The 22,778-nt window shown below is 42.8% G+C and overlaps 1 protein-coding gene across 2 annotated transcripts in view; it reads left to right on the forward strand.

The window, feature by feature from the left end:
• Positions 1 to 22,778, forward strand: part of phka1a (phosphorylase kinase, alpha 1a (muscle)) — a 49,675-nt gene that overhangs the window by 2,957 nt on the left and 23,940 nt on the right. For both annotated transcript variants that reach the window (XM_014156626.2, XM_014156625.2), the window contains exons 2-9: positions 12,554 to 12,712; positions 12,928 to 12,975; positions 13,198 to 13,366; positions 13,531 to 13,613; positions 14,075 to 14,155; positions 19,076 to 19,174; positions 19,708 to 19,854; positions 20,305 to 20,358. In XM_014156626.2, the coding sequence (XP_014012101.1) occupies positions 12,554 to 12,712; positions 12,928 to 12,975; positions 13,198 to 13,366; positions 13,531 to 13,613; positions 14,075 to 14,155; positions 19,076 to 19,174; positions 19,708 to 19,854; positions 20,305 to 20,358 (840 nt within the window). The remainder of the gene's footprint in view (positions 1 to 12,553; positions 12,713 to 12,927; positions 12,976 to 13,197; positions 13,367 to 13,530; positions 13,614 to 14,074; positions 14,156 to 19,075; positions 19,175 to 19,707; positions 19,855 to 20,304; positions 20,359 to 22,778) is intronic.

Consider the following 22,778-nt stretch of genomic DNA (forward strand, 5'->3'; position numbering starts at 1 on the left):
TCTTTCTTGATTCGATCCAGGAGTGGGAGATAATTTTCCTTGAAAAGGCAATTCAGATCAGGTTTTACAAAGATCCCAAGGTATTGAAACACCTGCGTCTTCCATTGGAATGAACTTCATAGAGCTGTTGAGTGTAAGATTGATAGGGCAAACAGTGGATTTGTTAAAATGTATTTTATATCTTGATAACTTTCCGTACTGCGCAATTGTGTCTAAAATGGTAGGGATTTCTCAGGGTTGGATATGTAGAGCAAGACATCACCTGCGTAGAGTGAAATCTTGTGCTGAAGGCTGCCTGCAGAAACACCCATAATACTTGGATTGCTCCTTATCAACTCTGCCAGAGGCTCCGCCCCCAACAAATAGAGCAGGGGGGACAGTGGGCACCCTTGTCTTGTGCCACGTCCCAAAGGGAATCTGTCAGAGTTCAGTCCGTTAGTATTCACCATGGTTTTTGGATGACAGTATAGGGACTTCATCCATTTAATAAAGTTTGGGCACATATTGAACTTTTCTAAGACTGAGAAATGAAAGCTCCACTCCATTCTGTCGAACGCCTTCTCAGCATCCAGTGAAGCCAGCAGGACAGGGGTCTTCTGTGCGTTTACTTGATCAATAATATCAAAAAGACGGTGAATGTTATCAGGTATGAATGTTACCTGTCTCTAATAAATCCAGTTGGGTCCGCTTTTATTATTTTGGGAAGAAGAGTGTTTAGTCTTTTGGCAAGCAATTTGGTAATTATTTTGTAGTGGAAATCCAACAAGCTTATGGGCCGGAAGGACGAAGCAGGATAGAAGCTCCTTGTCTTTTATAGCAGCACTGTAACAAGGGCTGTGTACATAGTCTGGGAGAGCTCCATTTTTGCAAAAATCATCCAGCATTGGCATGAAAATAGTGCTAAGCTGGGGCCAAAAAGCTTTGTAGAACTCTCTGGGGAATCCATCTGGGCCTGGGGACTTATTAGGTGGCATGGAGATAATTGCTTCCAGGACCTCCTCAGGAGTGAAGGGGGAGTTGAGATCTTCTTGGTTGGTCTCTGATTGTTTTGGTAGCGAGATTCCCTCTAGGAAGGAATGGAGTTCTGCATCTGTATGTTTTCTCTAAGAATTATATAGTTTGCAGTAAAAATCATGAAAGTTACATTGATCTTATTTGGATCGTATGTGACCTCGTCCTCTGCTGTTCGGATGGCCGTGATCGTACGCTCTGACCGCTCTTTCTTTAAAATTGGTAAGCAAGAAATCTACTAAGCCCGTTTCTATACTCATGGTATTTCTGTTTTAGTTAAGTTTATTTTTTTATCTCCCGAGTATAGTCCAAGTTCAGTTTGGCTTTGGCTGCTTTAAGTTGACTCCAGGAGGCGCTGTCTGGGGATTGTTTATGTACTTTTCCACAGCGTTCCAGCTCCCTCTCAAGATCTAGCCTGTGTGCTTCCATTGATTTTTTTCTTCTTAAAGGAAGCATATGCAATTAAATGACCTCTTAGTGTGGCTTTGGCAGCGTCCCACATTGTGGCTGGAGAAACAGGAGAATCTTTGTTGTCTTGTGTGTAGTTGTCTATCCGTGTAGTAACCAATGTATGGAACGCTTCGTTTGATGACATGGTGTTGAATTTCCAGCTCTTTGACCATGAGATGTTTTTGCAGTGGTCAAAGCGGAGGTGGACAAAGGCGTGATCTGAAAGTGATATGGTTCCGATTGTACACGTGGCAGAATTTATGAAACTCTTTGGGATAAAAATGTAATCTATACGGGAGTAGGTGTTATGGACATTAGAGTTGTATGTATAGTCCATAGATGAACTATTAGTCTCTCTCCAGATATCTATCAATCCCATCTCTTTAGTAAGACAGTTCAACATCTTTGCAGATCTAGGGTTTGTGGTGGGGACTTGAGATAATTTGTCCAGGGTTGGGTTGAGGGTACAATTATAATTTCCAGCCAGCACTCCAAAGGAAACTCAATGCTCATTGAACAGGGTTGTCATTTGACATGAAAGCAGGAGTATCCGTGTTAGGGCCGTAACGTTAACTAACTCACTTTTGTACATACCTTATTTTAGCACCCAAAAAACGTAATACTTCCAGATCAAATGTAATATCGATACCATTTGTAAAGCACAATTTCTCCCCTTTCCAACAAAATCGATGACGAGACCTTCATGATGCCCACCTCTGCATGATTCAAGAAGGCAGTGAGCTCCGTCGGGTCTTTTTAAAAATGGCGGTGATAGTGAAAAGGAGAGAGATGTTGTATGGGGAAAACAGCTTTTTTCACCCGATCTGTCCAACTTATCACCTCTAAAATGTAAATAAAACACTATAAAGAGTTTATATAATATGTCATTACATACCTATTTGAAGGTTTGTGTCGAATTTGAATCGGGTATTTAGGTCGGTGCTAAAGTGATCTTCAGAAGTAAACAGCGGCTTTGAGAGTCATGATAGCTTGCAGTGATGATGCAAAAACTGACTAGGTATCCCCCTTATCCTGTCCCTCTCTTGTTTTCAAACGGTGAGAAAGTGCTACACCTTGTGGAGAGAGGCTGTACGACAGAATGAGTTGCGTTATGGGTGCTGTACGTCATGATACGTCACAATTTAACATATAGCGTCGAAGGGGTCAGTTTTTTTTTTTCTTCAACTTTTCTCCAATACTATTGGTCCATTACCATGTCAATCAACGCTTGAATAGAAACGTAGTTCACACCCCAGATTTTGATGTCAACACAGTCGCTACAGTGCCATTACTTTTCATTGCAGCCTCGTTTGAATGTCGCGGTTGCGTAAATTTGTACGGAATGGGGTTAGTCACTGTTATATATTTAAGATAGTAATTGGTTGCTTATACAGTGACCCAGTTACCAGAATAAATCTTCCCTCCGGATCAGATATGTTTTTGTCAATTATGAATGGAACATGCTCATGGATAAGTATGGCTGTGCCTATATGGTTTGATTTAAAAGTTGAGAAATACACCTGTCCCACCCCAAGCTCTGCAGAGTTGAGCATGTTCGGCATCACAGAGGTGTGTCTCTTGTAATAGTGCAATGTCTGCTTTTTGCCTTTTTAATAAGAGCATATATATAGTATTTTTCTGTTTTATTACATGACCTAGACCATGGCAGTTACTAGTCAACGTCATCAAACAGTAATGGAACTCTAGTGCAATCTTAACATAATCACTAGTTAACTACACATGGTTGATGATCTTACTAGTTTATCTAGCTTGTCCTGCGTTGCATATAATCGATGCGGTGCCTGTTAATTTATCATTGAATCACAGCCTACTTCGCCAAACGGGTGATTTAACATGCGCATTCGCGAAAAAAAAGCACTGTCGTTGCACCAATGTGTGCCTAACCATAAACATCAACTCCTTTCTTAAAATCAATACACAAGTATATATTTTTAAACCTGCATATTTAGTTAATATTGCCAGATAAAAGAAATTCATGTTAACTAGGGAAATTGTGTCACTTCTCTTGCGTTCTGTGCAACAGAGTCAGGGTATATGCAGCAGTTTGGGCCGCCTGGCTTGTTGCGAACTGTGTGAAGACTATTTCTTCCTAACAAAGACAGCCAACTTCGCCAAACGGGGGATGATTTAACAAAAGCTCATTTGCAATCGTTGCACGAATTAACCTAACCATAAACATCAATGCCTTTCTTAAAATCAATACACAGAAGTATATATTTTTAAAACTGCATATTTAGTTAAAAGAACCTGTCAATATTAAACTACGGAAATTATGTCACTTCTCTTGCGTTCATTGCACGCAGTGTCAGGGTATATGCAACTGTTTGGGCTGCCTGGCTCGTTGCGAACTAATTTGCCAGAATTTTATGTAATTATGACATAACATTGAAGGTTGTGCAATGTAACAGGAATATTTAGACTTATGGATGCCACCCATTAGATAAAATACGGAACGGTTCCGTATTTCACTGAAAGAATAAACGTTTTGTTTTCTAAACGATAGTTTCCGTATTTGACCATATTAATGACCTAAGGCTCGTATTTCTGTGTGTTATTATGTTATAATTAAGTCTATGATTTGATAGAGCAGTCTGACTGAGCGGTGGTAGGCAGCAGCAGGCTCGTAAGCATTCATTCAAACAGCACTTTTGTGCATTTGCCAGCAGCTCTTCGCTGTGCTTCAAGCATTGAGCTGTTTCTGACTTCAAGCCTATCAACTCCCGAGATTAGGCTGGTGTAACCGATGTGAAATGGCTAGCTAGTTAGCGGTGTGCGCGCTAATAGCGTTTCAATCGGTGACGTCACTTGCTCTGAGACCTTGAAGTAATTGTTCCCCTTGCTCTGCAAGGGCCACGGCTTTTGTGGAGCGATGGGTAACGATGCTTCGAGGGTGGCTGTTGTCGATGTGTTCCTGGTTCGAGCCCAGGTAGGGGCGAGGAGAGGGACGGAAGCTATACTGTTACACTGGCAATACTAATGTGCCTATAAGAACATCCAATAGTCAAAGGTATATGAAATACAAATGGTATATAGAGAGAGTCCTATAATAACTACAACCTAAAACTTCTTACCTGGGAACCACCAGCTTTCATATGTTCTCATGTTCTGAGCAAGGAACTTAAACGTTAGCTTTTTTACATGGCACATATTGCAGTTTTACTTTCTTCTCCAACACTTTGTTTTTGCATTATTTAAACCAAATTGAACTTTTCATTATTTATTTCAGGTTAAATTGATTTTGATGTATTATATTAAGTTAAAATAAGTGTTCATTTAGTATTGTTGTAATTGTCATTATTACAAATAAATATATACATGTTAAAAAAATCGGCCGATTTGAATCGGTATCGGCTTTTTTTTGGCCCTCCAATAATCAGTATCGGCGTTGAAAAATCATAATCGGTCGATCTCTAGTTTCCATGCCATCTGCCAGTGAGTTTTCCATGGATAGGATTCGCCCCTTTGCCTCATCCAGGCGCCCCGTGTTGATGGTTATCTTGTTGTTGATGTCAGGCAAAGCATTTTCCAGGGTTGTCTCCTTGCCCCCTATCGCGCTGAGCTGAGAGTTAATGCCATCTAGTTTGATGTAGAGTTCTGTACATTGGGATCTCAGCTCTGAAAGGATGTCTTCGACAGAGTGCGAGGTTGGCAGTTGTTGGGCCTTGGGAGGGGATGGGTCATCTTGCTCCTGGCTAATGGCGCTTGCTTTTTCTGAAGCTAGCTCTTAAAGGCTTTTTCCGCGGCTATTGCTCGAATCCGGGTAAAGATGTCACCATGACTTTTTGACTAAAGCTAATGGAGTTTTAACTTTAAGTGGGAGGTAAGATTAAGAATTGGAAACGACTTGTTGTACTTAGTTCATGTGGCCATTTTGTTCAAGGGTTACTTGACTTCCCCCCCCATAATACTGTTTTAAATACCTCAATGGACCGTAAAGGGAATCACACTACAAAAACTATCACTCTCATGCTCTTGTGGAAATCACTAATATCATGGATATATTTGAACTAGTGGATATATGGAGGCTTTAATATCCTGACCTAGTGAGATATACATGGTGGAGGTTTAATATCCTGACCTAGTGAGATATACATGGTGGAGGCTTTAATATCCTGACCTAGTGAGATATACAGTGGGGAGAACAAGTATTTGATACACTGCCGATTATGCAGGTTTTCCTACTTACAAAGCATGTAGAGGTCTGTAATTCTTATCATAGGTACACTTCAACTGTGAGAGACGGAATCTAAAACAAAAATCCAGAAAATCACATTGTATGATTTTTAAGTAATTAATTTGCATTTTATTGCATGACATAAGTATTTGATACATCAGAAAAGCAGAACTTAATATTTGGTACAGAAACCTTTTGTTTGCAATTACAGAGATCATACGTTTCCTGTAGTTCTTGACCAGGTTTGCACACACTGCAGCAGGGATTTTGGCCCACTCCTCCATACAGACCTTCTCCAGATCCTTCAGGTTTCGGGGCTGTCGCTGGGCAGTATGGACTTTCAGCTCCCTCCAAAGATTGTCTATTGGGTTCAGGTCTGGAGACTGGCTAGGCCACTCCAGGACCTTGAGATGCTTCTTACGGAGCCACTCCTTAGTTCCCCTGGCTGTGTGTTTCGGGTCGTTGTCATGCTGGAAGACCTAGCCACGACCCATCTTCAATGCTCTTACTGAGGGAAGGAGGTTGTTGGCCAAGATCTCGCGATACATGGCCCCATCCATCCTCCCTCAATACGTTGCAGTCGTCCTGTCCCCTTTGCAGAAAAGCATCCCCAAAGAATGATGTTTCCACCTCCATGCTTCACGGTTGGGATGGTGTTCTTGGGGTTGTACTCATCCTTCTTCTTCCTCCAAACACGGCGAGTGGAGTTTAGACCAAAAAGCTCTATTTTTGTCTCATCAGACCACATGACCTTCTCCCATTCCTCCTCTGGATCCCCCAGATGGTCATTGGCAAACTTCAGATGGCCCTGGACGTGCGCTGGCTTGAGCAGGGGGACCTTGCGTGCGCTGCAGGATTTTAATCCATGACGGCGTAGTGTGTTACTAATGGTTTTCTTTGAGACTGAGGTCCCAGCTCTCTTCAGGTCATTGATCAGGTCTTGCCGTGTAGTTCTGGGCTGATCCCTCACCTTCCTCATGATCATTGATGCCCCACGAGGTGAGATCTTGCATGGAGCCCCAGACCGGTGAAGATTGACCGTCATCTTGAACTTCTTCCATTTTCTAATAATTGCGGCAACAGTTGTTGCCTTCTCACCAAGCTGCTTGCCTATTGTCCTGTAGCCCATCCCAGCCTTGTGCAGGTCTACAATTTTATCCCTGATGTCCTTACACAGCTCTCTGGTCTTGGCCATTGTGGAGTGTTTGGAGTCTGTTTGATTGAGTGTGTGGACAGGTGTCTTTTATACAGGTAAGGAGTTCAAACAGGTGCAGTTAATACAGGTAATGAGTGGAGAACAGGAGGGCTTCTTAAAGGAAAAACGAACAGGTCTGTGAGAGCCAAAATTCTTACTGGTTGGTAGGTGATCAAATACTTATGTCATGCAATAAAATGCAAATTAGTTACTTAAAAATCATACAATGTGATTTTCTGGATTTTTGTTTTAGATTCCGTCTCACAGTTGAAGTGTACCTATGATAAAAATTACAGACCTCTACATGCTTTGTAAGTAGGAAAACCTGCAAAATCGGAAGTGTATCAAATACTTGTTCTCCCCACTGTACATGGTGGAGGCTTAATATCCTGACCTAGTGAGATATACATGGTGGAGGCTCAATCAAGCTAGTCATCTTGACGTTGGCACCAAAAGTTTAAAAAGTGTTGAAAGGGGACAGAATGCGGTCGGACCATCAGATAGTATTACTCTTACTGAATTTCCAAGTGGGCGAGGATATTGGAAATTTTATCAAAGCCTATAGGATGATAACTTGTTTCTAACTAGGACAGAATAATTTATTACTGACTTTTTCCGACATAACATAGGTACAGCAGATCCCCATATTGTATGGGACACTTTTAAATGTGCCTTTAGAGGCCATGCAATTCAGTACTCAGCTCTAAAACAAAAGCAATTTAGGTCAAAAGAGTATATTAACAAAGGAAATTGAAGGTCTAACAGAACAGATGGCAATTAAAACTGTACCATAGAGACTCAGAATAAGTTAGAGGAAAAACAAAAAGAAATGGAGGAAGTTATTGAAGAAAGATCAAGTGTAATATATTATAAAAATTAAGCAAACTGGATGGAATATGGGGAAAAATGCACCAAATTTTTTTTTTTATCTTCGACATAGAAATGCTACCAGAAATAATTTACTGAAACTTGTTACAAATGACGGAGTCACCGATGATTCACCAAATTATATTTTGAAAGAGGAAGCAAAGTCCTTTAGGCATATGTTTTCATCTCAGTCTCCATCTCCGCTAACCAACGCTAATTGTATGGATTTGTTTTCTATTAATAATGTCAAATTAACAGCTCTACAGAAAGACTCATGTGAAGGTGAAATTACAGAGGAGGAACTTCTTGATGCAATTAAAGCCTTTAAGGCTGGGAAAAATCCAGGGCTGGATGGCATACCAGTTGAGGTATACCAAACTTTTTTTGATATACTCAGAGGACCGTTCTTAGCATGTTTTATCCACTCCTATGTAAATGGTAGATTATCGGACACTCAACAAGGTCTGATTTCATTATTACTGAAACAGGATACAAGTGGGAAATATAAAGAACCAGTCCATTTAAAAAAATTGGGGTCCCCTTACACTTCAGTGTTGTGATGCAAAAATTCTAGCAACATATATAGTGCATAGAATTAAAAAGGTATTGTTGGATATTATTATTTCTAATCAGGCAGGTTTTTTACATGGGCGATACATTGGAGAAATATAAGACAAGTACTGGAAACAATAGAACGTTATGAAAAATCTGGGAAACCAGGCCTGCTATTCATAGCTGATTTTGAAACGTTTTTTTGTTGGACTGGAGTTTATATATAAATGCCTGGAGCATTTAAATTTAGGAGAATCTCTTATAAAATGGGTTAAAGTCATGTATAGTTAGTTACCCTAGGTGTAAAATAGTAAATAATGGCTACTTCTCTGAAAGTTTTAAACTGTCAAGAGGAGTAAAACAAGGTTGTCCACTATCGGCATATCTATTTATTATGGCCATCAAAATGTTAGCTATTAAAATGAGATCCAACAATAATAAGGGGTTAGAAATCCAGGGCTTAAAAACAAAGGTGTCATTGTACGCTAATGATTCATGTTTTATTTTAAATGCACAAATTGAATCCCTCCACAGCCTCATAGAGGATCTAGATACGTTTTCTAACTTCTCTGGATTACAACCAAATAAGGACAAGTGTATTATATTACATTTTGGATCACTAAACTTTTACATTACCGTGTAGTTTACCAATTAAATGGTCTGACAGTGATGTGGACATACTCGGTATACATATCCCGAAAGAAAGAAATAATCTCACTACAATACATTTTTATAGAAAGTTAGCAAAAATAGATAAGATCTTGCTACCGTAGTCTATTTGTGGAACAGTCCTCCTGATTAACTCTTTAGTCATGTCCCAGTTTGCTTATGGTCTTGCCTACACCTAGTGACCTATTTTTTTAAATTATTTGAGTAGAAAAATATTCAATTCTATTTGGAACGGCAAGCCAGACAAAATTAAACTATTTTATATAATGAATATGAGTTCAGAGGGCAGAAATGATTGAATATTAATGCATTAGACCTCTCACTAAAGGCTTCAGTCATACAAAAGTTATACTAAAATCCGAACTGGTTCTCTAGTAGATTAGTAAGAATGTCTCACCCCATGTTCAAGAATGACATTTTTCCCTTTATTCAAATTACAACCATGGGCTTTCAGTTATTTAAAAAGGAACTAATCTCCCAAATATCACTTTTTAAAACAAGCCATAAAAAGTTGGTTGCAATTTCAATTTAATCCACCAGAAAAAAAACAGAACAAATCATACAACAAATATTGTTGTTAAACTCAAATATAGTAATAGATTAAAAAAACATTATACCTCCCCCTTTTTTAAAATCTTTTTTTAATAATCTTTAAATGATATCATAAATAGTACTGGTGGAGTTACGTCACACATGCAGCTAACACAAATATATGGAAATGTCTGCTCTACTCAAAATTACAACCAACTAATTGCAACGTTACTGCAAAAATTGAAGAGGCAAGTGGAAGGGGGGAAAAAGTAAGGAACTTGTCTGTCGGCCCTGCATTAAAGACCCTAATTGGTTAAAGAAAATTGTGATGAATAAAAAAGTATACCAGTTTCATATAAGGACCAAAAAATTGACAGCTGTGCCATATAAATTGCAAAATAGTTGGGAAGAGATTTTAGATGTACCGATTCCATGGCACATTGTTTATGAAATGGTACGCAAAACAATGCCAGATCCAAACTTTGAATTTTTACATTTAAATTATTATACAAAATTCTTGCAACCATTAGAATGTTATATATATGGGGGATACAACCTTCACAGCTCTGCAGAGTTTTGTTGGAAAGAGACTGTCATTAGATAATTTGTTTTGGTAGTGTAGTGCATACACTACAGTACTATAGTGTATACACACTCACTCCAATTATACAAAGTGGGTACAGGTGATTTGAACAGGAAATACTAGACCGACTGTATGGGTTTACACACACACACACACACACACACACACACACACACACACACACACACACACACACACAATTATGGACAGTAACAATGAGCAAAAAATGATCGTCATAATACTTTCATTTTAGGAGAAGGGGGGGATTCAACTTCATATGCAAGTAGATATAGTTTACCCTAGCAGTTTTTCATTTTTACATGGTGGGTAAAATTGCTAATCATTTTAAATCCCGAATTAATGGCACAGTCGGAAGGAGAAGTTTCATTTCCAAAAGTTTTTGAGACAGGGGTGTCACCAAAATGTGTTGTATTCATTAGGTATGTCGTAGCTAACTTTCAAAGATGCATTAAAAGCTCAAAACCTTTTTCAACAAAAATGACAATTATGGCAATAACTGTCCATTTGCATGACAAATTGTTTTAACCAAAAATGTCCATTATATCACAGCCCCATCACACACTCACACACATATAATAGATAAAGCCCAACTGATAAAGATGAGAGAGACTCATAGTAAATGCTTATGGTGTCAAAGTGGAGAAGTTCTGTAGCACTGCAGTTGTTGAAACCTCACAGAGGAAGACAAAGTGCAGTGAGGAAACCTGCCTTTATGTTGAAACAGAGAACAACTGTGGTTACATGTACAGTCTCCTATCTGTCAGGCTGCAGACAGGTTAATTGTGGGGGGGGGGGGAACAAGAGAAAGTTCACCCTAACAGCCATCAAATTGTCCCCAGTGATCTGTTTGTGATTTCAAACTATCACAAATAGTCAAAATTCACAGTGAGTGGAATGGCGGGAGCCTGTTTAACGATTGGCCGACAGGGGTTCTAAAGTTCCAAATCCTGTGTGACATCACAATGCCTTTGTTAGCATTTCTTAGCACATTTATTATTTTTAAGTTCAGAAAGGAAGGGGGATATCTAGTCAGTTGTACAACTGAATGCCTTCAGCTTAAATGTGTCTTCTGCATTTAACCCAACCTCTGAATCAGAGAGGTGCGGGGGGGCTGCCTTAATCCACGTCTTCGGCGCCCGGGGAACAGTGGGTTAACTGCCTTGTTCAGGGGCAGAACGACAGATTTTTACCTTGTCAGCTCGGGGATTCGATCCAGCAACCTTTCGGTTACTGGCCCAACGCTCTAGCACCCATTGTGTTTGCTGCTGGTTAGGGCTGGGCGATATGGCCTCAATCATCTCTCTATTTTTTTAATTCTATGGGTAATTCACGATAGATATATCTCGATTTAAAACAAAACATTTTCTCTAAATAAGCTTTGTAGTACAATTAAAGGTAAAATGCACTGCATTTCAAACAGTCAGCAATAATCGAATGAATTCAGGGCTTGTGAAGTTATACCTAAGCTAAATATAAGCCTTCCACAATCATAAGACCCACTAATAATGTAATTATTTTATAAAAATAGTTTAACCTGCTTTTTTTGCAATAATCACTGATCTGTTTTATAAAAATGCCCTTTTTGTTACAGATGTAACCAGAACCATGCAAAATGCACATTCACTAATAATGACCAACTTCTGGTAGCAGACATTATAGAAAACTAACACGTCTCATAAATAATCTCTCAAGCACACGTGGTAACGCAATTCTGCCCGCGACAGAAACTGAACATTAATTTTCCATATTTGTTGTTGTGAGTGGCAGGAGGAGGAGCTTGGTGTGTGGGGGAGGAGCTTGGTGTGTGGGGGAGGAGCTTGGCGTGTGGGGGAGGAGCTTGGCGTGTGGGGGAGGAGCTTGTGTGTGTGTGTGTGTGTGTGTGTGTGTGTGTGTGTGTGTGTGTAAATGGGAAGGAGCGAAGGAGACGTGACCAAAGACAACATAAGAACAAGCTGACATAAAAAATATATATATATTAAAAAAAAATAGATTCTTGCGATAAATGCATTTGCATATCTTAGTAAAACATACATTTGAATGAATTTGATATATCGCCCAGCCCTACTGCTGGTAATACCATTTACGGTATGAAACGGTATGAAGGAATGGAAATCTGGATAGTTCCCAACCCTAATACACTATAGGGACCACGCCTACATTGACCTGTCCCCTCTAACCTCTGACATGTAACAGATCTCCTTCCAGCCAGTGGAGATCATCCCTAAAGCCCCTTCCCTCTCTCCCCTCTCCTCCCCAGGACCCAGTCGCAGGTCTCCTCCCAGCCAGTGGAGATCAGCCCTAAAGCCCCTTCCCTCTCCTCCCCAGGACCCAGTCACAGGTCTCCTCCCAGCCAGTGGATATCATCCCTAAAGCCCCTTCCCTCTCTCCTATCACCTCCCCAGGACCCAGTCACAGATCTCCTCCCAGCCAGTGGAGATCAGCCCTAAAGCCCCTTCCCTCTCTCCCCTCTCCTCCCCAGGACCCAGTCACAGGTCTCCTCCCAGCCAGTGGAGATCAGCCTGATGCCTGGGTGAGAGACAACGTGTACAGCATCCTGTCTGTCTGGGCTCTCAGTCTGGCCTACAGGAAGAATGCAGACAGAGATGAAGACAAGGCTAAGGCCTACGAACTGGAACAGGTACTGTGTGTGTGTCTGCGCGCCTGTGTGTGTGATTATTTTTTTTTTTTTTTTTTTGTATTTTTTTTTTTTGTGTGCCAGGTGGCAAAGCCTTAGTTGTCTTGTTTCCCTTCCTGGCTAGCGAGTCCTCTGGTCTGTCTGCCTGCTGATTGGGAGGTGTATGGCTGCTTGTTGATGACTTCTCTCTCCTCTTCTCTATTCTCTCTCCCCCCCAGAGTGTGGTGAAACTAATGAGAGGTGTTCTACAGTGCATTATGAGACAGGTAGGTACGACGCACAGGTTCTAGCTGGACAAGATGTAAACACCTTATAAGACAATGAGCCATTCTAAGACATTCTAAAGGCTCATACATGCGTAATACATACATGTTCCCCTCTCTCTCTCACTCACACTCTCTTCTGTATCCCTTCACCTCTCTCTTTCCTATTATTTCCTCTCTCTCTCTCTCTCTCTCACTCACACACTCACTCACTCACTCACTCAGCTGGACAAGGTGGAGAAGTTTAAGTACACTAAGAGCACCACGGACTGCCTCCATGCTAAGTACAACACCAGGACCTGTGCTACCGTGGTGGGGGACGATCAGTGGGGACACCTCCAAGTGGACGCTACCTCTCTGTTCCTGCTGTTCCTCGCTCAGATGACTGCCTCAGGTAGAGGGGACACTCCATGACTGTCTTCCACTCCTCACTTAATCCTCATGTTTTGAGTCTCCAGTTGCCGTACCAACTACAAGTCAATCAAATGTATTTTTTGTTACGTTTTTTTATAATTGTTGAACTCGTATTTACCCATGCTTCATGTGTCTGTCCTGCAGGACTCCATATCGTCTACACTCAAGATGAGGTGGATGTGGTACAGAATCTCATGTTCTACATCGAGGCAGCTTACAAAGTGGCTGTACGTTTCTCTTCAGTCTCTATCTAGTGTTTATGAACTGTCATAGGAGTTAATATGGAGGTTATATGCCTTCATAGTTCTACATCGAGGCAGCTCACAAAGTGGCTGTACGTTTCTCTTCAGTCTCTATGTAGTGTTTATGAACTGTCATAGGAGTTAATATGGAGGTTATATGCCTTCATAGTTCTACATCGAGGCAGCTCACAAAGTGGATGTAAGTTTCTGTTTAAATTCAAAGACGTGAAGAAGCAAACTGTGGATGTTGTAGCATCTATATAGTGCTAATATAGACTTTATGAACGTTCTGTACAGCTCTATAATGTCATTTAAGTGGTTGGTAATTTAATTTAAAATGGAACCCTTCTGCTTACTCACTCTGCTACTTACAGTGGTTATGAAGACCTTATGAATGCTCTACCAAGCTCTATAAATCCTTTATGAATTCTACTCTACTCTTACAGGACTACGGGATGTGGGAGCGAGGAGACAAGACGAACCAGGGGATCCCTGAGCTCAACGCTAGCTCCATTGGCATGGCTAAAGTGAGAATACACACACACACAGGGAGGAGAGGTTATGATGAAGGTAATTCCTTGTGTCGTATTGTGGTCTGTATGGGAAAGCCTATAAAGATGACTGACACTGCTGAAAAAGCCTGCCACAAACAGATAACCTTTATCAAGCTATGATCAAAAGAGTGGAGCAACAAAGAACACGCACACACACACACACACACACACACACACACACACAAGCACCTGACCTGCTTGCGGAACACTCTGAACATTCCGTACTCATTCACCCCTCTCATTTACCCCTCCATTCATCCCACTCTTCCCGTCGCTGTCTTTTCATTAATTATTCCTGTTCAGTCAATCAAATGTATTTTATAAAGCCCTTTTTACATCATCCGATGTCACAAAGTGCTATACAGAAACCCAGCCTAAAACACCAAACAGCAAGCAATGCAGATGTAGAAGCACAGTGGCCAGGAAAAACTCTGGAAAGTCAGGAATCTAGGAAGAAACCTAGAGAAGAACCAGGCTCTGAGGGGTGGTCAGTCCTCTACTGGGTAGAAGAACCAGGCTCTGAGGGGTGGTCAGTCCTCTACTGGCTGTACTGGGTAGAGAAGAACCGGGCTCTGAGGGGTAGTCAATCCTCTACTGGCTGTACTGGGTAGAAGAACCAGGCTCTGAGGGGTAGTCAGTCCTCTACTGGCTGTACTGGGTAGAAGAACCAGGCTCTGAGGGGTGGTCAGTCCTCTACTGGCTGTACTGGGTAGAGAAGAACCAGGCTCTGAGGGGTGGTCAGTCCTCTACTGGCTGTACTGGGTAGAGGAACCAGGCTCTGAGGGGTAGTCAGTCCTCTACTGGCTGTACTGGGTAGAAGAACCAGGCTCTGAGGGGTGGTCAGTCCTCTACTGGCTGTACTGGGTAGAGGAACCGGGCTCTGAGGGGTAGTCAGTCCTCTTCTGGCTGTACTGGGTAGAGGAACCGGGCTCTGAGGGGTAGTCAGTCCTCTACTGGCTGTACTGGGTAGAGAAGAACCAGGCTCTGAGGGGTAGTCAGTCCTCTACTGGCTGTACTGGGTAGAAGAACCAGGCTCTGAGGGGTAGTCAGTCCTCTACTGGCTGTACTGGGTAGAGGAACCGGGCTCTGAGGGGTAGTCAGTCCTCTACTGGCTGTACTGGGTAGAAGAACCAGGCTCTGAGGGGTAGTCAGTCCTCTACTGGCTGTACTGGGTAGAGGAACCAGGCTCTGAGGGGTAGTCAGTCCTCTACTGGCTGTACTGGGTAGAGGAACCGGGCTCTGAGGAGTGGTCAGTCCTCTACTGGCTGTACTGGGTAGAGAAGAACCAGGCTCTGAGGAGTGGTCAGTCCTCTACTGGCTGTACTGGGTAGAAGAACCAGGCTCTGAGGGGTAGTCAGTCCTCTACTGGCTGTACTGGGTAGAGGAACCAGGCTCTGAGGGGTGGTCAGTCCTCTACTGGCTGTACTGGGTAGAGGAACCAGGCTCTGAGGGGTGGTCAGTCCTCTACTGGCTGTACTGGGTAGAGGAACCAGGCTCTGAGGGGTAGTCAGTCCTCTACTGGCTGTACTGGGTAGAGGAACTGGGCTCTGAGGGTAGTCAGTCCTCTACTGGCTGTACTGGGTAGAGGAACCGGGCTCTGAGGGGTGGTCAGTCCTCTACTGGCTGTACTGGGTAGAGGAACCGGGCTCTGAGGGGGTGGTCAGTCCTCTACTGGCTGTACTGGGTAGAGGAACCGGGCTCTGAGGGGTGGTCAGTCCTCTACTGGCTGTACTGGGTAGAGGAACCGGGCTCTGAGGGGTAGTCAGTCCTCTACTGGCTGTACTGGGTAGAGGAACCGGGCTCTGAGGGGTAGTCAGTCCTCTACTGGCTGTACTGGGTAGAGGAACCGGGCTCTGAGGAGTGGTCAGTCCTCTACTGGCTGTACTGGGTAGAGGAACCGGGCTCTGAGGGGTGGTCAGTCCTCTACTGGCTGTACTGGGTAGAGGAACCGGGCTCTGAGGAGTGGTCAGTCCTCTACTGGCTGTACTGGGTAGAGGAACCGGGCTCTGAGGGGTGGTCAGTCCTCTACTGGCTGTACTGGGTAGAGGAACCAGGCTCTGAGGAGTGGTCAGTCCTCTACTGGCTGTACTGGGTAGAAGAACCAGGCTCTGAGGGGTGGTCAGTCCTCTACTGGCTGTACTGGGTAGAGGAACCAGGCTCTGAGGAGTGGTCAGTCCTCTACTGGCTGTACTGGGTAGAGGAACCGGGCTCTGAGGGGTGGTCAGTCCTCTACTGGCTGTACTGGGTAGAGGAACCGGGCTCTGAGGGGTGGTCAGTCCTCTACTGGCTGTACTGGGTAGAGGAACCGGGCTCTGAGGGGTGACCAGTCCTCTTCTGGCTGTACTGTGTAGAGGAACCGGGCTCTGAGGGGTGGTCAGTCCTCTACTGGCTGTACTGGGTAGAGGAACCGGGCTCTGAGGAGTGGTCAGTCCTCTACTGGCTGTACTGGGTAGAAGAACCAGGCTCTGAGGGGTGGTCAGTCCTCTACTGGCTGTACTGGGTAGAGGAACCGGGCTCTGAGGGGTGACCAGTCCTCTTCTGGCTGTACTGGGTAGAGGAACCGGGCTCTGAGGGGTGGTCAGTCCTCTACTGGCTGTACTGGGTAGAGGAACCGGGCTCTGAGGAGTGGTCAGTCCTCTACTGGCTGTACTGGGTAGAGGAACCAGGCTCTGAGGGGTGGTCAGTCCTCTACTGGCTGTACTGGGTAGAGGAACCGGGCTCTGAGGAGTGGTCAGTCCTCTACTGGCTGTACTGGGTAGAGGAACCGGGCTCTGAGGAGTGGACTGTCCTCTCTTTCACTCCTTTTTTCACCCCTTCTTATGTATCTGGCATGCTGCAATGAAAGAGATGAAGGCCAATCCTCTCACGCACACACGCGTGCACACACGCTCACACACACGCTCACACACAGACACACACACACACACACAAAGCAGCTGAGAATGCATTCATGATGGACAGAGGGTGGGTTTCACACATTTCTTCCGTGAACTCACACACACATTTGTCTGTCATTGGTACGCCTTTGATTGTGTTCGCTAGTATCATGTTCTAAGCGTTGGTTACTGGAGTTTCCATGAATATAAATAGATTAATACTAGTAACAGTTTCTATTCGTTCCTAGAAACCAGCAGCGTAATGTGCCGTTTCTTGTAACCATATCAGTGGAGGCGACATGTAGTTTTTTCCATTTTGTTTCATTATTTTACACCAGCCATCTGTCACCGTCCTTCGGTTTCTACAAGTTTGTCATTTCCACAAAAACAGTTATGATGGTTTGTTGTATCTGATATGTCGTTGTTATGACAGTCTTACGACCTGACATAGCCCTTATGACAGGGCAATGTAGTCCTTATGACAGGGCAATGTAGCCCTTATGACAGGGCAATGTAGCCCTTATGAAGATGTTGTATGGTTGGGCAGTATACCGTATATACGGGAATCCGGGGTCTTTTGAAATACCCGCTATATGATTTGTAATATAAATTTGGATATTTGTACTTTTTAAATAAATGCCTGCCGTCAACTAGGTAAATAGTTAAGCAGATAGCGTTCTTAATTTCACCTGTTTTTGATTATTTTTCATTATGAAGCTTAGCGGTAGTTAACCGGTAGTTCCTCACAACAGTTGATTGAGCGAGTCACGCGTGTGCTTCAGAAGGTGAGTCACTCCTACTGCGTAACTGAAGTGAGGTGATCAGCTATACGGTATGTCTTACATTAAGTTAACTATCCAAGATGTGCCAAATTTTAAATAAATTCTCTCCAGCTGTGTTTTTGGTTTTACTAACTTGCTAGTCCAAGAGGCCAGCTTACAAGATGAAAAGCTTCTTGAATCTTGGTAACAGCCCCTCATGGATCAAGAGCCTGTCTACGTTTTGCTGCAAACTGTGAGGAGCTGACTTTATAACTTTATGAGCAGGGTTGTCCGCCCTTGCAATTAGTTTATGTTCGCTTGCGCTTCTTAGCATTTACCTAGCATCTGCTATGGGAATTCTTTAGTACCTGTTAGCATTTATCTTGCATCTACTATGGGAATTCCTTAGTACCTGTTAGCATTTACCTAGCATCTGCTATGGGAATTCCTTAGTACCTGTTAGCATTTACCTAGCATCTGCTATGGGAATTCCTTAGTAACAGTTAGCATTTACCTAGCATCTGCTATGGGAATTCCTTAGTACCTGTTAACATTTACCTAGCATCTACTATGGGAATTCCTTAGTACCTGTTAGCATTTACCTAGCATCTGCTATGGGAATTCCTTAGTACCTGTTAGCATTTACCTAGCATCTGCTATGGGAATTCCTTAGTACCTGTTAGCATTTACCTAGCATCTGCTATGGGAATTCCTTAGTACCTGTTAGCATTTACCTAGCATCTGCTATGGGAATTCCTTAGTACCTGTTAGCATTTTTTTGGCGCTCCGTTATGTGCACCACCAGTAATACGGTATACCTCAGTATGGCACCGGCACGGTATGAAAATCTGGACCAACCGTTATGTAGTCTTTATTATAGTGTTATGTAGCCCTTGTGACAAGGTTGTCTAGGTCTTATGGTGTTACGAGCCCTTATAACAATATTACGCAGCCCTTGTGACAGGGTTAAATAGCCCGTATGGAGGTGTTGAGCAGCCCGTATGGAGGTGTTGAGCAGCCCGTATGGAGTAGTCCTTATGAAGGTGTTGAGCAGCCTGTGTGACGGTGTTATGTAGTCCATATGAAGGTGTTGAGCGGCCCGTGCGGAGGTGTTGAGCGGCCCGTGCGAAGGTGTTATGTAGTCCTTATGAAGGTGTTATGTAGTCCTTATGAAGGTGTTATGTAGTCCTTATGAAGGTGTTATGTAGTCCTTATGAAGGTGTTATGTAGTCCTTATGAAGGTGTTGTGTCCACAGGCAGCTCTGGAGGCCCTGGATGAACTGAACCTGTTTGGAGCCGGAGGAGGACCAGGGTCTGTGGTGCACGCTCTGGCTGATGATATACAGCACTGTCAGGTACACACACACACACACACACACACACACACTAACGCACGTATAGACACACATAATATACATTTCAATTAGTTTTGGCTAAGTTTTCCTTTATCAGAGTTAATAAACAAAAGTGAAATAAAAATGAACAGTAAATATTACACTTACATACATAAGTTCCAAATGAATAAAGACATTTCAAATGTTATATTATGTCTATATACAGTGTTGTAATGATGTGCAAATAGTTAAAGTACAAAAGGGAAAATAAACATAAATATGGGTTGTATTTACGATGGTGTTTGTTCACTGGTTGACCTTTTCTTGTAGCAACAGGTCACACATCTTGCTGCTGTGATGGCACACTGTGGTATTTCACCCAGTAGATATGGGAGTTTATCAAAATACGGTTTGTTTTAGAATTCTTTGTGGATCTGTGTAATCTGAGGGAAACGTGTCTCTAATATGCTCTCTCTCCGTCTCTCTCTTTCTCTCTCTCTCTTTCTGTCTCTTTCTCTCTGTTTCTCTCTCTGTCTCTCTGTCTCTCTCCTTAGTCCATCCTCAACTCCATGCTTCCCAGGGCATCTATGTCTAAAGAGGTGGATGCAGGTGTTCTGTCCATCATCTCGTACCCGGCCTTCGCTGTAGAGGACATCTCTATAGTCAACATCACCAAGGAGAAGATCATATCCAAACTACAGGTCAGGACACTTTTATGTCACCCTTATGACAGCGCTATGCAGTGTCATCCCGTGTTATGTAACCCTTATGGCAGGGAAAATGGCATATATTATATATTGTGTTATGTGTCTCTTGTGACAGGGTTATGCAGTGTTATGTACTATAATGTAACCCTTATGACAGGGCTATGCAGTGTTATGTACTTTAATGTAACCCGTGAAAAGGTTATGTAGTCCATAGAAAACAACACCAAGAAGAAGATGGTATCTGAACTGCAGGTCAGGGTCAGCCAGTTTCTCCCCTAGATTATTATTGGTCAAGTTTTTCCCCTTCGTTTGATTTCCATGTGGGGCTCAAATCAACATTCAGGCCCTTTTTGTTATTTAAGTTGTCCATTTAAATCAAAGTCAAACTCTATTAGGCAGAGTTTGGCTGAGCATATTTACATTTTTATCGCTCTCTTTTCTCAGGGTCGATATGGATGCTGTAGGTTTCTCAGGGATGGACACAAAACGCCTAAAGAGGTAAAAACATGCTCTCTCACTCTCCACCTCCCTCCCTCTGGATGCAATAATAATAATTTAAATTCAGCAGGAACGAGTACTGGAACGAGTTGCCGATGTCTCCATGTTCAGGAAGAACAATGTTATCTGCTGAGAGATCAGATGAAATGATTTGGTCATTCAGGCAAAGTTAAAACAATACAAACACTACAAAACAATCACACAAAACATGACCTTAACTGTAGAGAGGCAAGGAAAATGGTACAGTACTAGTGTGCAAAAGCAGATAGTTGACTGGGTAGTGTCGTGTGACTGCGACCTGGTGTTGTTGAAGGCCCGGATGGCAGTGGGAAAAAAGGATTGAATTGATAGATATTAATGAGTTTGACACTCTCTCTCTAACACACACACACAAAGAGATCTCACACACACACACACACACACACAAAGAGATCTCTAACACACACACACAAAGAGATCTCTAACACACACACACTGCTAGGTCATCATTCTTACCTTACCTGACGACCGCTCCATGGTGACGACCGCTCCATGGTGACGACCGCCCGTCCGAAATGGACCTGGGGCTTTCCCATTAGGACCCGATATGCATAAATAGCATTGTTAAATATAGACACCCGTTTGGAAAGGACCGAAGGACAACTAGACCCGTTCCATATAGACTTGGTTGGATCCAGACCTCGTATGATCCCACCTGAGTGAGGAAAGCAGCAGAAAAGTCCATTTTTAACCTTCCTTATTAACCAGAGCTGATAAAGCTTGAGGTAGAGAGAGGTGATGCTCTAGCAGGGGCCGGGCTGTGTGTGTACACTACCGGTCAGAAGTTTTAGAACACCTACTCATTCAAGGGTTTTTCTTTATTTTTTACTATTTTCTGCATTGTAGAATAATAGTGAAGACCTCAAAACTATGAAATAACACATATGGAATCATGTGGTCACCAACAAATGTTTTAAACAAATCAAAAAATATATTTAATATTTGAGATTCTTCAAAGTAGCTACCCTTTGCCTTGATGACAGCTTTGCACACTCTTGGCATTCTCTCAAACAGCTTCACCTGGAATGCTTTTCCAACAGTCTTGAAGGAGTTCCCACATATGCTGAGCAATTGTTGGCTGCTTTTCCTTCACTCTGCGGACCGACTCATCCCAAATTATCTCAATTTGGTTGAGGTCGGGGGATTGTGGAGGCCAGGTCATCTGATGCAGCACTTCATCCCTCTCCTTCTTGGTAAAATAGCCATTACACAGCCCGGAGGTGTGTTGGATCATTGTCCTGTTGAAAAACAAATGATAGTTCCACTAAGCCCAAAACAGATGGGATGGCGTATCACTGCAGAATTCTGTGGTAGCCATGCTGGTTAAGTGTGCCTTGAATTCTAAATGAATCACAGTGTCAGCAGCAAAGCACCCCCACACCATCACACCTCCTCCTTCATGCTTTACGGTGGGAAATGCACATGCAGAGATTATCCCTTCGCCCACACCGCGTCTCACAAAGACACGGCGGTTGGAACTAAAAATCTCCAATTTGGACTCCAGACCAATGTCCATTGCTCGTGTTTCTTGGTCCAAGCAAGTCTCTTCTTCTTATCGGTGTCCTTTAGTCGTGGTTTCTTTGCAGCAATTTGACCTTGAAGGCCTGATTCACACAGTCTCCTCTGAACAGTTGATGTTGAGATGTGTTTGTTACTTGAACTCTATGAAGGATTTATTTGGGCTGCAATTTCTGAGGCTGGTACCCCTAATGAACTTATCCTCTGCAGCAGAGGTAACTCTGGGTCTTCCTGTCCTGTGGCGGTCCTCATGAGAGCCAGTTTCATCATAGCGCTTGATGGTTATTGGGACTGCACTTGAAGAAACTTTCAAAGTTCTTGAAATTTTCCGTATTGACTGACCTTCATGTCTTAAAGTAATTATGGACTGTTGTTTCTCTTTGCTTATTTGACCTGTTCTTACCATAATATGGACTTAGCCTTACTTGGTAAAAGACCATCTTCTGTATACCCCCTCCTCCTACCATGTCACAACACAACTGATTGGCTAAAACGCATTAAGAAAGAAATTCCAGAAATGAACTTTTAAGAAGGCACACCTGTTACTTGAAATGCATTCCAGGTGACTACCTCATGAAGCTGGTTGAGAGAATGCCAAGAGTGCAAAGCTGTCATCAAGGCAAAGGGTGGCTATTTGAAGAAACTGAAACATAAAACATATTTTGATTTGGTTACTACATGATTCCATGTGTTATTTCATAGTTTTGATGTCTTCACTATTATTCTACAATGTAGAAAATCATAAAATAAAGAAAAACCTTGAATGAGTAGGTGTTCTAAAACTTTTGACAGGTAATGTAGGCTACTGTAAGTGTGAGCGAGTGAAACGAGAACAGGGAGGAGGGAGAGACGCAATCAACCAA

This window comes from Salmo salar, chromosome ssa18 (genome assembly GCF_905237065.1).
Source record: "Salmo salar chromosome ssa18, Ssal_v3.1, whole genome shotgun sequence".
Taxonomy (NCBI): Eukaryota; Metazoa; Chordata; class Actinopteri; order Salmoniformes; family Salmonidae; genus Salmo; species Salmo salar.